At 48.4% G+C, this 16,777-nt stretch overlaps 1 protein-coding gene across 1 annotated transcript in view; it reads right to left on the reverse strand.

The window, feature by feature from the left end:
• PAIP1 (poly(A) binding protein interacting protein 1) overlaps window positions 1-16,777 on the reverse strand; it is a 659,103-nt gene that overhangs the window by 183,054 nt on the left and 459,272 nt on the right. Inside the window, exon 8 of the mRNA XM_085638605.1 lies at window positions 4,427-4,481. Coding sequence (XP_085494731.1) covers window positions 4,427-4,481 — 55 coding nt within the window. The remainder of the gene's footprint in view (window positions 1-4,426; window positions 4,482-16,777) is intronic.

Below are 16,777 nucleotides of genomic sequence, written 5' to 3' on the forward strand. Positions count from 1 at the left end.
TCCCCTGGCGGTGGTCAAATAGCGGTCCGACTGCCAAACGTATAATATGGCGGTTAGACCCCCAATGCAGCAGTTGTTGGGACAGCCACCACCGTGCCCCCATGAGTCTGGCGGTTCATGGACCGCCAGACTCGTAATAAGGCCCTTTGTTTTTAGTTACTTGTCCTCTGGTCACAGAGACATCATTCATAATCTCAGTCTTATAATAGATCAAAAAAGATTTGTCCTAGGAACCAACCACACTCTAATTAAATATCGTGCCTAGATGCATGAATAAAACACACTGGTACAAGTTACAAACCTTGGGTTACGTCTGGCCAACATGTTTCATTGCTGCATCTCCCCATGGCAATTTTGTCAGGGCCAAATCACCGAAGAATTACCTGGAAACCATTTGTCCCCTGGCAGACAGGTTATCCAGTGTATTTTTGTTTATAAAAAGGACCATCTGCGGTGATGGCAGTCTTCAGTAACACATTTGTTACCAGACACACAAACAAACTAAGGGTGTTTCTTTGGTCCTCTGGCCCTGAAGAAATTGCCATTGCAAAGATCCATATACAAAGCTTTACCAGCATGTAGTCATAAATTCAATGACACTGGTAGCCACTCATAACATAATATGGTTAAGACAACCTAAACCATCACCCTTCCCTGCCCAGAAAATGGTATGTGCGTCAACCAGCTGCAGCTCAGAAAAACATAGAATTAAGTGTGCAGGATCTGTATGATAAGAATTGATAATGCTGCAGACTATCCAGCTCTCAACAGCATTGCTCAATGTATCCATCTGCTATACTTTAAAGAACCTGCAGACAACCAAGTGATTTGCAAGATGCCAAAGCAGTGAAAAGGGCAGAGGGTTATGAAGACACCAGAGAGCCAACTGAGAGACATCTACAATGAACAGATCAGGTCAACGGGCTGGCATTCAATAACCACTCTAGGCCTTTTAGGACAAGTTGTTCCATCTAATGTCATGAGGAACCCAGCATATTACAATGGCATTTTGCACACAAAATAAAAACAAGGCTTGGTTCAGGATGCTATTTTTTCTAAAGGTCAACGGTGTAAATACAGCCATAACAAAACAAAGTATGGCCATATAAATGAACTAGCGGAGCTTGAAGTGACGGTACATTTCTCTACAGCACGTAGCAACAACTGATTAAAAACAATTGTATCTGGTATTGACTAACTAGTGAACGGGATTTCCAAATCCATAATTGAACAGCATTTCAAGGCTTCCTAATCTGCATCACTGTACTGGTAAGATTTCCCTTTTTTTGCTTTCCAGACTTCATACCTAATCATAGAAAGTTTTGGATTTTGATTTATTCTTTTTGTTTTGGAGGATCTATCAACGTCTTGTCTCTGTTTTAAAGATCTAGCCTGCAACAGTTAATAATAAACAAATCATTCATTATTATGAGATAAATATTGTGATTTTGCTTAACAGAGACTATGACTGACATCCAGAAAATGACCATGCCAACTACCTGTTCAACCAAGAAACTACTAGAGATTAAAGTGATTCAGTTTAGGAGGAATGGCATTACTGAGATGGGACATGTGCTTATTACCTTTCATGCCCTAAAGGTAGGAAATCCCAGCGCAGGGGATGGTTTGACCATGCATGTTCTTCTGCTCTCAGGGAGCTTAAAATAGCATTGGCAGCAGAGAGGAGAGATATTGGAAGGATTAGGGAATTGCGAGGGATCCATCAGACCGCAATTAAGTCCATGAAAGCAGAATTAAGACAAGAGGCTTGGGACAACTTAGACCAGGCAGCCTTTACCGCTGATTCCTCCCTTTTTTGGGCAACTGTTAACAGCCCTTTTCTAAAAGATGACAAGATGCCTGAATTATCGGATAATGTCAGTATGGAGAGCTGGGTCACCCACTTCTCTCTGATCTTCGACTCGGCCAGAACCAGGGGAGTATATGAAGATAGATGGCCCGTCATCCCCTTGGATATTACAACTGCCGAAGTTAGGGACAGTATTAAATCTAGTAGGGGTGGGAAGGCCCAGGGACCTGATGGGGTACCCATTGACGTATATAAAGCAGTCCCCGAGATCTGGGGCCCGTTGCTTACAAAGGTATTTAATGCTGCCGTATGCAACGGGGTTCCTCATACATGGGAGGAATCCATAATTGTACCAATTTACAAGAAAGGAGACAAAGGGGATGTGAAGAACTACCGCCCAATCTCCCTTCTGGACTCTTCGGTGAAAATTATGAGTCGGGTACTTATGGTTAGGCTGGAAGAATGGGCGGAGTCCCAGAATATCCTGGCCGATTCCCAATATGGTTTCAGGAAGGGCAGAGGGACGTTAGAGCAATGCCTCAACCTTGACCTAATAATTGGGAAGTATACAAAGGCAAAAAAAGGATCCCTCTATCTCTGCTTTGCCGACCTGAGCAGTGCCTTTGATATGGTAGACCACAATATCTTATGGGCCAAATTATTGGAAATGGGAGCTCCGGAGCCCATTGTTTATTTTTTAGCGAGACTATCTTAAATTAAATTCCAGTGTCCGTTATGGCCAGGCAGGGGAGTGCACCCCCAAATTTAGCGTCAGGCGGGGCATTAGACAAGGGTGGGTGCTCGCCCCCCTACTTTTTATTCTTTTTATCAATGAAGTAGATCTAGTCTTAAAGGAGGTTGCGGCTGATGCACCAAAAATTAGAGATTTTAGCGTCCCCGTACTTCTTTACGCGGACGACGCTGTAATCTTGTCTAGGACCCCAATTGGATTACAGCGCTTGATGGACAGGTTCTCACTGTTCATCAAGGACAGGAAGCTGCTGATTAATAAATCTAAGACCTTTGTTATGGAGTGTGGCGCGGGATGTAAAAAACCCCATGCCTTTTTTATTGAAGGACACAAAGTGTTAACAGTGGAGTCTTTTAATTACCTCGGCATCACCTTTTCGAAAACGGGCAGCTGGACAAGAGAGATAAATTGCGTTCGGGCCAAGGTGCCTAAAAGCTCCCACGGGGTGTTTAAATTTGCTACCAAAATTGGAGACAAAAGAATTAAAGACATGTTAAAAAAATTTCAAATGAGATGTCTCTCTGTGGCCCTTTATGGAGCTGGGGTGTGGGGGCACATCAAGGCAGGGAATTTGCAAGTGGAGGAAAACCTCTTCCTTAAAAGGCTCCTGTGTTTGCCGAAATCAGCTACCAACGATTTGGTTCACAGAGAACTAGGTATTTTTCATCTTTCTGACCTATTGACTATAAGGCCTTTAATGCTGTGGCGCTCTATTTGGGCAAAGGAAGAGACCTCCTTAAATAGAGCAATCATTGGAGATTGTCTCTCCATTGACGGTCACTTAAAAATTCCCTGGATTAAATTTGTCTTCAATTGTTATTTAGAGATTTTTGGTATTAACCTTAAAGATGACTGTCATGCCCCTACCAGTTTGCCCAAAGATGTGATGAAGTCGGTTTTTATGAATTTTAAGCTACAGAAGCGGGAAAGGACTAGTAGTAACTTAAGTACATGTATGTTTTACGGCAGATTCTGTGAAATCGAGGGATTTCAGCCGTATCTAAGTCTAGTCACCCGACCATCCCATCGGTATGTAATTACCAGATTAAGGTTCGGGATAGTGCACCACTTGGTGGCCTACCCGTGTATTAAAAAATTTCCGGTTGGCCCATGCCCATGTGATAATGTATCAGTTCAAAGCACCATGCATTTTCTTTTACTGTGTAAACTATATACTAACTTTCGCCAAGCCTACCTCAAGCCTATCTTGTTAAAATACGGAGTCAGGAATACACAAGATGCTATGAAGTTGCTTTTTAAACCTTGTCCTGATGTATGCTTTTTTACTGCCACCTTCCTCCTACTAGCAATCAAAGCAAGGCCTAGTATGCTTTTTTAGCTATTTAAATGTTTTAATTATGTAATCTGTTTTGCAATTTTTTTACTATGGTTATGTTTACTGTATTTGTTGTTTTGTTTTGCTTTTATGGACTTATGTCTAAAGCTCCGAATAAAGCCTTATGAAATGAAATGACCTTTCATGTATTTTATAGAAGAGATCTAGGGGTCATCTAAATACAAAAAGCCTTCAATGGAAGATCGTTCAGACAAGATGCATGCTTATCTCATCCCACAAATACAAAAGCACTAGGGGGTTGGATCTGTTTACTCCTGAACAAAACAACAATCAGGATGGTAGAGGACAAATATTCCTGTCAGAGACCATGGCACAATTTTAACAATATGACTGGACTGACCTCCGGCTAAGACAAGCTTTGGAGGTACATACAAAGAAACGTTTCTAATATTAGATTAGTAAAGTATTGCACATCTAATGCAAAAATAACTACATTACTGTACACATGTATGTACATGTTCTAAACACAAGATTGACTTTTGCATTCAAGAACTAAGAAAAAAATTACCTGGGTCTGCTGCAGTAAATGGGACTCCATCAGATGTATAAAACGTTGGTTCATTCTAAAAAGTAAACAGTTTCCATCAATATGCATCTTTATTGAGCATAAGAAAAATGCACTTCATTTTGGTAACAATTTATCTGGAGGATACTCTATTGGCAGATTCCTGAACTGTTAAATAATCCCAGGCGTCAGACTGGATCAGGAAAACCTTAAAGCTCTATGACATCTGGTAGGGTGCACTGGCTTCATATCGACGCCGGGAGTGACATCGGGTTGACATCACCGAAGCCATAAAGCAACCACCCTGGTGCAATGACATTAAGCTATCAGCTTCCATCCATTTTTACTAAGCCTCCGAGGTGACTAGATGTGGAGACAGTTGATACAAATAGTGCAGTGCCAAACTCTAATTCAAACCTAATTCATTTTAGCCCTGTACCTCTATGCATCAGACGGGGAGATGGGAGAGTTCGGTGAGGTACCTGCAGGTAGACAAAGTACCCACCAAAAAGATCATTACTGAAGGTAACTTTCTTCTGATAGTTGCTTTTACCTTTACTTGCAGTTTCACCATCACCTGAATAGATTCCCTAGCAGTACCATTCCTGGAAGAAGGCTGATGGATGGTTAGATGAGGAAATCTTGAAGCACAGATGTGACACCTCCGAGTTCAAACACTACTACTTGTCAAAGGATTGTAGAGACACCCATGTCGCCACCTTGCAGATTTCTCCAATAGGAACGCCCCTTGCAAGACACAGTCATGGCTCTGGTAGAATGAGCTTTGATTCTTTGAGGCAGCACCTTTTTGGCAAGCGAGTAGCACATTTTGATGCAAAGGGTGATCTAGCAAAATAAAGTTTGCTTCTGTACTACCTTTCCTTTCCAACTGCCACGATAACCGGCAAAGAGTTTGTTATTTAATTTGATGCCTCTAGTGCAGTCAAGACAGAACTTGACCGGCCACCTAGGGTCCTGCAGTCGAGATATAAGCTGATCCAGGGTCAAGGCAATGCAGCCGTTTCTCCCCCTTTATGGGATGGAGTAGGGGATAGAAGAATGTGAGGGTGATGGACTGACCTAGGTGGAAAGGAGTAACCACTTAGAGAAGGAAAGTAGCCCTAGGTTGCAACACTAGCTTTTCAGGGAATAATGTCCTGAACAGTGGCCAGAGCAGGGGCCATATGGAGAAGCACAGAAGGTCTACATACCACATCCTCCTTGGCCAGTCTGTGGCAATTAGAATTACTTGTGCCCGGCCATGGAAAAAGTTTCTCAGAACTCGAGGAATCAAGTCTATGAGGGAAATAGGTAGTGCAACTGAAATGCTTTCTCCAAAGGTCCCCGCAATGTATACTGGAGGGATCGAACTACTGGCACTGAGCATTTTCAGAGGCAGCAAATAAGTCTCAGACTTGATGAAGATATCCAGGACTCCCTCTGGCAGAAGGCGCCACACCTGATCGGTAAGGTGAAATCAGCTCAAGCTGTCGGCACTGACAATGTATTATAATGGTGTGAGACACGCACTTATACAATAATTTTGATATCGTACAGCAATTTTGCTATGGTATTAAGTAATTATGCAAATGAAATTATAATTCATTCATTAATTCGTGTCCAACAGATCTTTCCCATGTTGGAACAACTGCCTACAGAGACAGCACTGTAGAGTCCTCATATGCCAATGTGCATGCCTGACCAGGAGGACGCAGAAAGCCAGAAGACCTAGCAGGCAAAAGACCATCAGGACTAGACCTCTTGTTCCTTCCAAGAAGGATGGAACCATCTTCTGGATCTCGTGGACCCTCTGAAGCAGAGAAAAGGAACACAGAAGGGAAGTGTCCAGAAACAACTGTATAAACAGGAGATTTGGGGGGGGGGGGGGGGGGGTTTGTTGATGAGATTTGGGCATGTTGATTGAAAAGCCCAGGCCAAACAGCATCGCCCGATTTCAGATGGTGTGTAACCAGCTTCAGCAACACAGCCTTCAGCAGTCATTCGCCCAGGTACAGAAAAATTGGAGTAGCCAACTATCATGAGCTAGGATAAGCATCTGATCTTCTGCTTCTTGAGTTAGAAGTTCAGAATCCCCAAGTCTAGACTCAGACGCAGATTGCCATCCTTCTTGGTAACAAGGGAGTGCAGTGAATAGTATCCTTAGCCAATCTTCTGCTTTGGCACTAAGTTTGCTGTTCCTTTTAGAAGGAGCGCTGCCACTTCTTGATTTAAGATGGTCTTCGGACAAGTAGGAGGACGGCGGTGGGGGAGGGCTGATAAGGAAGGAGCCTGTAGGAAGGTGTGGCTATACCCCTTCTTACTATCCGAAGGATCAACATGTCTGAAGTAATTGTCTTCAAAGCTGGTCGAAAGGAGGACACAGCCTCACACAGGCTCTTGCAGTGCTGGTAGAATCAAACTAGGCCTGCTTTCCTTATGGTGCAGAGGAGGAAGAGAAGAAGGCTGGGTGGAGGAATCCACTACCTTTGCCTCTGACACTACCGCTGTATTGCTAACTAGAGAGCTATGTGGCTGTTGCGCCTGTGTCTGGGTAGACTGGTTTTAGCAAAAGATGAACCATCTATAGAAGCTTTGAAAGATAAGAAATTGTCTGTAATCCCACTGAGGCAGTTGGAGACTTAAAGATCTGGCTTTGCCTTACTAGCGAAGAGAGTGGCTCGCACATCTGTGGGAAACCCTGAGATGCAAAGCCAAGTATGAGAGCGGAGTGCTACTGAGGACCCCATGGCAAGGGACACTGACTCTCCCAGGATGAGCCCAGACTTGATGTGGAATGAAGTATTCTGGCCGTCTTTGATGACTTCTGACAAATGCGTCTTTATGTCATCAGAGACCTGATGGATGACCAGCTGGGCAATGCCACATAGGGCAAGTGTGTACCTCGGTAAGAGGTGAGCAGCATTCAAAGAATGTAATGTCATGCTTCCTGCAAAGAAAACCTGTCCCAAGCCTCCAGATGTTTGGATTCCCTATTTGATGTCGTAGAGAGAGTCCCAGACACCTGTTTTGGTTAACAAAAAGACTGAAAAACCGGGCTCTCTGTGGATGGGTGAGTGGATTGAAAGGGTGGGTCCCCAGATGCAAGCTAATCGCGCTTTGATACTAGTTTATTTACCACTGGTACTGATGCAGGCTTCTGTTATGCTGTGAGAAATGGATCCAACATGGAATCACTGAAAGGGAGCAAGGCAGCAGAGCTCTGGGTTGACGCAAGAAGACCTCCATGAGGACATTATTCTTGACATCCACGAAGAAAAGTGCTAAGCATAACACCTCTGTAGCCTTCCTCAATACTGAGTAGAAGGAAGTGATGAACAAGTTACTTACCTTCGGTAACGATATATCTGTAAGAAACATTAGTTAGTTAGATTCCTTACCTTAGAATATCCCCAGGCGTCAAGCTGGATCCGGAAAGATTTTTCGTCAGCAATACCCTTGCGCGTCGCTAGGTGGGATGACGGAGTACTTAGACGCAGCCCTCGCGCGCTGACGTCCGTTCTTGTACATAGCTTTCCGCACCACGAACGCAGAGCCATGCAAGAGAACGACACTGGTGCCATGAATCTAGGGCCCTGAAAGGGATGACCTTAACCCTAGATATCAGTTCGCAGAGCGGGGAGGATGGGTGGGGGGGGGGGGGGGGGGGGGGGGGGTAAGGAATCTAACTAACTAATGTTTCTTACAGATATATCGTTACCGAAGGTAAGTAACTTGTTCATCTGAAAGAAAGACGTTAGTTAGATTCCTTACCTTAGAATAGATACCCCAGCAATACCAACCCCGGTGGTGGGTCTGCGAACCAAGATCACACCAGGATGTCCTGGAGAACGGAACGGCCAAAGAAGCCGTCTCTCCGGACATGGCTGTCCAGGCAGTAATGCTTGTCAAACATGTGCAGCGAGGCCCACGTTGCTGCCTAACAAATGTCCTGCAGAGAGACTCCCCATCCCAGGGCAGTAGTAGCCGCCGTGGCCCGGGAGGAATGGGCTCTCAGCCCCACAGGAGGATCCTTCTTAGCCAAGGAATAACAGGCCTTAATGCACAAAACGACCCACCGAGAGGTGGTTCGCTTGTGCACTGCCTGCCCCTTCTTAGCACCCACGTAGCCAACAAAGAATTGGTCGTCCACCCGGAACTGTTTCGTGCGGTCCAGATAGAAGGACAGAGCTCGTTTTGGGTCCAGAAGGTGGAGCCTCTCTTCCTCTTTCGAGGGATGCGGAGGCGGAAAGAAGGTGGGCAGTGTAACAGACTGGCCGATGTGAAAGACAGTTACCACCTTAGGGAGAAAGGAAGGACGAGTCCTGAGAACAACCTTGTCCGAATGGACAGAAAGGAAAGGAGGCTTAGAAGATAGAGCCTGGAGCTCACTCACCCGTCTAGCAGAGGTGATGGCAACCAGGAAAGCAATCTTAATAGTCAGAAGACGAAGTGGACAATTATGAAGTGGCTCAAAGGGAGCGCACATCAGATAGGTTAACACCAGGTTCAAATCCCACTGAGGCATTACGAAAGGGACAGGAGGAAACATATGACTAATGCCTTTAAAGAATCGAGCAACAACAGGCTGATCAGGAAGCCGTAAAAAAGCAGAATTAGCTGAAAGATGTCCCTTGAGGGTGCCCAGAGCAAAGCCCTGCTGGGACAGGGAAAGAGGAAAGAGGAGAACCTCAGAAAGAGGGGGGGAAAGGGGATCCACAGCCTTTGCTGTGCACCATGCCACAAATTTGTTCCACCTGCAGGCTTATACCGTTTTAGTGGAGGGACGCCTGGCTGCCAGAATGACATCACAGACTTCAGGAGGCAAGTAAAATGGCATCAACTGTCGCCGCTCAATCTCCACGTATGGAGGTGGATGCTGGACAGGTTCGGGTGGAGGACGTCCCTTGATGCTGCGACAGAAGGTCCTCCTGAAGAGGCAGCCGAATCGGGGGATTGAGTGATAGACTGAGTAGCTCGGGATACCAGTATCTTCGTGCCCAATCCGGAGCCACAAGGATGACTTGGGCCCGGTCGCACCTGATCTTCTTCAGCACTCTGGGCAGAAGTGGTATGGCGGAAAGGCGTACAACAGACTGCAACTCCACTCGCGACGAAAAGCGTCTCCGAGCGAGTGCCGCCTTGGAAATTCCAATGCGCAGAACTAATGCCATTGCGCGTTCTCTTCGGTGGCGAATAGATCTAACCAAGGCTCTCCCCACTGCCGAAAGAGTCCTTGCGCCATGTCCGAGTTCAGATGCCATTCGTGATCCATCATGCACCAGCCGCTCAGTTTGTCCGCCCTGGCATTCAGAGAGCCCGCCAGGTGTTGAACCACCAGGGTGATGCCCTGACATTCCAGCCATGTCCAGAGCCTCCTTGTTGCAATACCACATGGAGGTGGTGTTGTCCGTGAATACCTGCACTACACTTCCCCGAACAGAGGGAAGGAATGCATTCAGTGCAAGTCGGATCGCCCGCAGCTCCAATAGGTTGATATGGAGCCGGGACTCCGCCGGAGACCAGAGGCCTCTGATCTACGCCTCTCCCATGCGACACCCCCCCCCCCCCATCCCAGAAGGGACGCATCCATCACCACTATGTGCTCCGGTTGGGGTAGGGAGAGGCATCTTCCACTGAGCCAATCACGGTCCGTGAGCCACCACTGCAACTGTCTTGCAGTGCCCTCTGAGATCAAGAATGGTCGGACAGGTTGCCCCGATGCTGGGCCCACTGAAACTTCAGGTCCCTCTGCAGAGCCCGCATCCGCCACCTGGCGTGATGTACCAGCAGGATGCAGGAGGCCATCAGACCCAGTAGCCGCAGCACCAACCTGATCGAAACCCAGGATAAAGGCTGAAAGATCGGAATCAGAGCCTGAATATTCCGAACCCGCTGTTCTGTAGGATAGACCCGGAACTGCGCCGAGTCCAGAACCGCTCCGATGAAAAGGAGCTTCTGGGAGGGACTCAGATGTGACTTTGGCACGTTGATGGAAAACCCCAGCAAATGCAGGACGTCGGCCGTAGTCTGGAGGTGGGGGACGTCGGCCGTAGTCTGGAGGTGGGAGACGACTGCCTGGGGCGAGCCCGCCTTCAACAACCAGTCGTCGAGATAGGGGAAGACTGGAACCCCTAATCTGCGCAGATGAGCTGCGACCACAGCCATCACTTTCGTGAACACCCGAGGGGCACCGGTGAAGCCCAAGGGGAGCACAGTAAACTGAAAGTGCTCGTGGCCTACCGTGAACCGCAGGTAACGCCGTTGGGCCGGCAGGACGGGAATATGGAAATAAGCGTCCTGCAAGTCCAACGCTACCATCCAGTCTCCATGGTCTAGGGCAGCCAGAACCTGAGCTAAGGTGAGCATCTTGAACATCTCCTTCCAGAGGAAGGCGTTGAAGCTCCTGAGGTCCAATATAGGGCGTAGGCCCCCTTTGCCCTTCTTGGGAACCAGAAAGTAGTGGGAATAACAACCCTGACCTAAATCTGGGCCAGGAACGCGCTCGATTGCCCCCTTGGCCAAGAGGGCCGTAACTTCCTCCTGCAGAAGTTGCAAGTGATTCCCTGACATGCGGTGGTACTGCGGTGGCATGGCTGGAGGGGTCGCCTCGAAGGGGAGGGAGTAGCCCCTTCGGACGATTTGCAGCACACACCTGTCCGATGTGATAATACTCCAGTGGAGCAGGTGATGGCGAACTTTGCCTCCCACTGGCGTTGAATGGGCCTGAAAGCTTGGACTAGGAAGGCTTTGAGGCAGATGCTGCTGGGGTAGATGGGGGCTGACCGGCTCTCTGTCCCCCCGCTCCGCCTCGGTGGAATCCATGTCTGTGAGGCTGATTCTGCAGCCTGTGGCTAGACGGACGTGAGGGGGCGCCCCTTCCTTGGCCACGAAAGGGGCGAAAAGCGGAAGTTTGCGGGCGCGGGGCCGAGAGGCCCAAGAATTTGGCCGTAGCCCTGGAGTCCTTAAAGCGCTCCAGCACACTATTCGCTTTGTCGCCAAAGAGGCAACGGCCATCGAAGGGCATGTCCATGAGGGTGCTCTGGACATTCCCGGAGAAATTCGTGGACCTCAGCCAGGCGTGGCGACAAATCGCCACCGTGGTCGCAATTGCCCTACTTAGCGAGTCCCTTGTGTTCAGCCCACATCGTATATCGAGTAACGTGCCGCATCCCGCCCCTCGGCAAGAGCCTGGGCGAGCCGTGTCTGGGCCTACTCCGGACACTGGGGCAGCACGTCCACCACCGTATCCCGCAAAGAGTGGGTGTAACGGGCCAAAAGGCACGCAGTGGTGAAAGACCGCAACCCCAAACTAAGGGAGGAGAACAGTTTCTTTCCAAACTGTTCCAACCTTTTGGATTCCCGATCCGGGGGAGCGGACGGGAAGGCGGTCTGAGAGGTAGAGGCCTGGATAACCAGGCTCTCAGGGTGGGGTGCACCGACAGAACGCTGGGGTCGCCTGGTGCGGGGCACTGGGCTACGTTCCGGACCACAGGAGCAACTGTGGAGTGCTTCATCAGAACGTCCGTCAGTGCTTCATTGAATTGCAGCAGAGGCTCCGAGGAGCTTACCGGCGGTTGAAGCACTTCAGTGAGGTTAGTCCTCACGGCCTTTACACGGAGCTCTAGCTGAAGAGCCTCGGCAGCCCTGCGCAGCACCACAGAATAGGTAGCACCCTCCTCCATAGCCACGGAAGGAGGAGAGATGAAGCCAGTGGCATCCCCCAGCTCTTCTGCCCAGTCCTGAGATAACTGGCACTGCTGTGCAAGAGGGTCCTCAGACCCCTCCCAGTCGTCCCCATCATCCGACTCCTGGTAGACTGGTGGAAAGGTCGGAGCCGGGCGGTAGATGAATCTGTCATCCATCGGCGCCGCTCCAACGCCGGGCCCGGACCGGGACTAAACCGGGGGACGACGTCATCCTAAAACGGGGCCGGGGGCGGCACCAAAGTGGTCGGCGCCGGCAGAGGGGTCGTAAGGTCGATCGGCGTCGACCGGGATCCAGGCCTGGATCCCCCAGGGGCTTGCGGCGTCGGGACCGAAGACTATGACGGCGCCGGAGCCGCCAGGCCCCCCAATCGGACCTGCAGGGCCCGAAGGCGCGCCGGCAGGCCTCGACGGCAGAGCAAGACTCCTCATGGCCACGAGGAAGTCTCGGATCTCCGTCTGAGTCGCATCGGGCCCAGGGACTGGAGGGTATGGGGCCGGATGCGACTCTTGCGGCTCCGACAGAGCCGCGTGGTGGGTGTCACCCGAGTCGTGTGACCGGCGAGGGGAGTCAGAAGAGCGATGTCTCTTCGACTTCTTGCTGTGCCTCGACTTACCGGAATGCGAGGACTTGGACCTCGACGAGCGGTGATGACTGCGGCTCCGCAACCGGTCCCTCAACCTCCTCCTCGACCGGGACCTTGAGCGTCGCAGAGCAGACTGCCGGATCTCGAGCAGCTTGCGGGACCACTCCCGCCTAGCCTTCGAGGTCAAGGTCCGGCAGTCGAGGCACGACTCGGCATCGTGGTCGACCCCAAGGTAGTAGAGACACCGGCGGTGGTGATCTGTGACCGACATCAGGCGGTGACAGGCATCGCACGGCTTGAACCCGGGCATCCCTACCGGCACCGGGAGTCGACTCGAAATAGGATTTTAAAAAGTTCAAAAAGTTTAGTCAAAAAGTGACTAAAAGGGTATGCTCTTCCCGGATCTGCGCTTACTGGCACGGAAAAAAGAAGAACTGACGTCAGGGCGTGAGGGCGGCGTCTAAGTACTCCGACGACGTAATTCTGGCGATCACGCCGCCGCCGACGGACACGGAACCGCAGGCGACGCCTAGCGACGCGCAAAGGTATTGGTGACGAAAAGTCTTTCCGGATCCAGCCGGACGCCTGGGGATATTCTAAGGTAAGGAATCTAACGTGTTTCTTTCAGATCTCAGGGGCGATGGCCCCTAAGGAAACACTCTCTCCACTTCTACAAAGGTATCCAGACCACTGGCTGAAGGGAAGCCAGGACTTTCAGTCAGCTGACCTGAGCCCTCCCCCATCGGATCCAAGTTCAGAGCTGAATCAGATCCAAATAACTCCTGAATAGTTTGACTATAGGACATAGCCTCATGGCTGAATGCCACTTACGCCAAGAGTCATTGGACATCTCTTCTGGATTTGTGCTGTGGCACTGGTTCGTCTACAGAGGTGTCCTGAAGCAGTTCCAGCAGTGTAAAGTCAACAACCCATGAAGTAGATGATGGTGGAGGAGGTGGCGTTAGTGGCACTGGACGTGGAACAGGCCACAGCAGTAGAAGATATCTGTGCCGGTGTGAAGAGGGGGACATGACCAGCAGCAGGCATTGGAGATGGGGTTCTGAACGGCACTGGGGCAAGAGGCATGAACACAGGCATGCCATATAGCCCCATGGAGCCAGAAGGTCTGTCAGAGGGGGCCATCACCCGATCAAAAATATACATTTTAACACTGAGAATAGTTGCTGGATCAGATACCAGTGCAGAAAAGTCTGGGTAGATTGCTCGCAGAAGGGGGGGCCGGGAGAAGAGGAGAGATTGGCCAGCTCGAGGGGTGTTACGGTAGTGGTGCAGAGAGGGGGAGGTGGGTAAGAGTTGTGGTGATTGGGGGTATTACAATGGGGAATCAGCTGGCGTCACTGGATCCGACTGCTCACCACTACTATCTCTGTTACCACGAAGTCGGAGGGGTCTAGGAGACTTACCTTAAGAACGTTTTGTGTACTTTCTATGCTTTGTCCTTTTACTGGAGGACTGGAAGGAAGATGACCTTGAGCAGGCCTGCAAACAATGTCAGTTTCGCTTTCATTGCCTACTACAAACAGTTTGGCCTCCCGTACGTTTATTGAATTGGGATCATGGTCCAACACCAAGCACCAGAGGAAAAGAGCAGGGGGTCAGTGATGGACATTTGTCCCTCGGAGTCCCTACTAGGCTGGAAGCCTCAAAGCTTTAGGAGAGTCATTTCTTAGCACTGCTACTTGTTTTAATTATTTGCTAAGAAAAATTCTACGCAAAGTGTAAGAGAGAGCTCAGTATTTGCACTGAAGGTGGAGAAAAATAACTGACATCTTGCCAAGAGAGTTTGATGACATCACCTGACGTCTATATGAAGTCAGGGACCCCGTACTAGCGCCCTAGAGAGCTTTGAAGTTTTCTAGATACATTCTGATGCCAGTGATTATTCCACAATTGAGGAATCTGCAGGTATAAGTATCCATCAGAAACCTTCTTATAACAAGACATTAGTAATTTATATCTTTCATCAAAGAAATGTGGTCTCAAAATTGCGATCACGATTCAAAAAGCAACTAAACTAAATAGCTGCAGCTTGAAGAGTTGACTGCACTCACATGCGACCTTTCCGCCTTTTAAAAAACGAGGTGAATGACAACAGTTGGGGGGGTGTTGTATCAATAGGAGAAGAGGAAAACATTTACAAGGGGCTCGTTTGAAGATTGCCACCACACTTTTGTAGTGTACATCGGATGACGTGCAAGGAGTGACATAGCACCAAGGAGTGACACAGCACCAAGTGGCTGATAACATAAAAAACAAGCATTATAATAGCCAAAAGAACTCGCCTTTGGGACCTTTTAACTGTTAAGCCAGAGCTATTGGCTTTGCCAATGTGTTTAAGCGATGTTGTGGAGCATTGTGGCTGCTGTACAGCATGTTAAAAACATATAATAAAAAAGTGCTAAGCAATTTTGTTACCTTAGATATAACCAAGACGACAACAGAAGAGTGGAGGTTAAGAAATAGTACCTGAAGTACAACACAAGAGAGGACGTACACTAGGGGAGAATCAACTGATGCCAAATTTCGGGGGCAGACTGAGGTATTTCTGAGTGATGCTGAGGTGGTTGTGTGCTAGTGCGGAGATGATGCTGAGGTAGTGCTGAGTGATGCTGTGGGCCTCTTGTTGCCTCACTCGATGCCAACAAAAAGGGAGGGGCTGGGGGAATGGAGATGCTGTGTTTGTGCTCGAAGGGTAGGGATAGGGCTCCTAACACAAAGCATGAGGGGGAAAATTTAAAAAAATCAGGACAAGTCGAGAAAATGCAGCGCTTCTGAGACTGGGACAGCGCTGAGTGAAAACATGTTAAAGACTATTCATAATCAATAAAAAAGATGTGCGAGCCACGCCGTGCGTAACAAAAGAAAGGCGGAGGTGCCATACTTAAAGCGCTGCTTGAGGCATAAAGAATGAGAGTGAGGAGGAGATCAGCATGAGGCACGAGGGCAGAGTAAGGCGAAGAGTAGTGTGAGGCACAAGAACGGAGAGTGAGGAGAAGAGCAGTGTGAGGAACCAGCTAAGGAGTGCCCAACATTTGTATTTCACGGTGCAGACATGAACATAATTGCCATTGCTCTCACCAAATGGAATACCAGTGCCACCAAACACCACAATGTTATGACCATGTAGAACAATCAGGAGAAGAACTATTTGGGCACAATTTTGGCAGAAAGTAAACAGCAAAGCAGAACAGGGTGTGCCTCTACATTGGTGTTTCACCTATTCCAACAGGTCAGAAATCCTCACATTTAAATAGTAAAGTAAGTTTCTTTATCTGTACCACTGAGTCTCCATTTATTTTTATAAACTATTTTAATACTGTCTAGCTAGGACCTCAGTGGCTCTGTGAGAGCAAGAGATTGCATAAGATGCCCTGCCTAAAACTTTGATTAACAATAGACCCCTAAATCTAAAATATTGTTAAAAAAAACTTTAACATGCACAGTCACTTGTCTGAAATACAGCGTATTAAAATACTGGTGACGATATCTTGATGATATAATTGGGTTTTTTGTGCCCTTTAAAAGAGCTTAACTTCTTGTGGCAGCTTTCTTTCAAGATGAAATGTTGCGCTTTTTTCTTCACCCTCACATGATCTCCCAAGTGTGTTTAAATACAGCCCAAAAAAACCAAGCATTGGCATAGCCAATAGGTCTCGCCTTTGGGACCTTATAAGTATTTAGTTATGCAGTACAATATCCTTGGTGCAACAACATCAACTGTTTGCATGGCTAAACACTTAGAAGGTCCCAAAGGCGAGACCTATTGGCTATGCCAATGCTCGTTTTACTTACGTTTTCACATAAAGAGACATTAAACAATCTATTTTCTTCTGTACAGCTATTAAAAACCAGGAAAAATAGGAAACATGGCCTTTGATTAGCTGCCCACGGTGTTACTTAGTATGCCAGCCTCCCGAGTAGGCAGATGGTCAGATGCCCTCCCATAAGTCCTGGTTCTGCGGCCATTCCTGCCACATGCACTTGGCTTTCAAGTTCGACCAAGAACTGGGGCCCCTTTCATCCGAGCATGAGAAATGTTCTGA

Source organism: Triturus cristatus, chromosome 2_1 (genome assembly GCF_964204655.1).
Source record: "Triturus cristatus chromosome 2_1, aTriCri1.1, whole genome shotgun sequence".
NCBI lineage: Eukaryota > Metazoa > Chordata > Amphibia > Caudata > Salamandridae > Triturus > Triturus cristatus.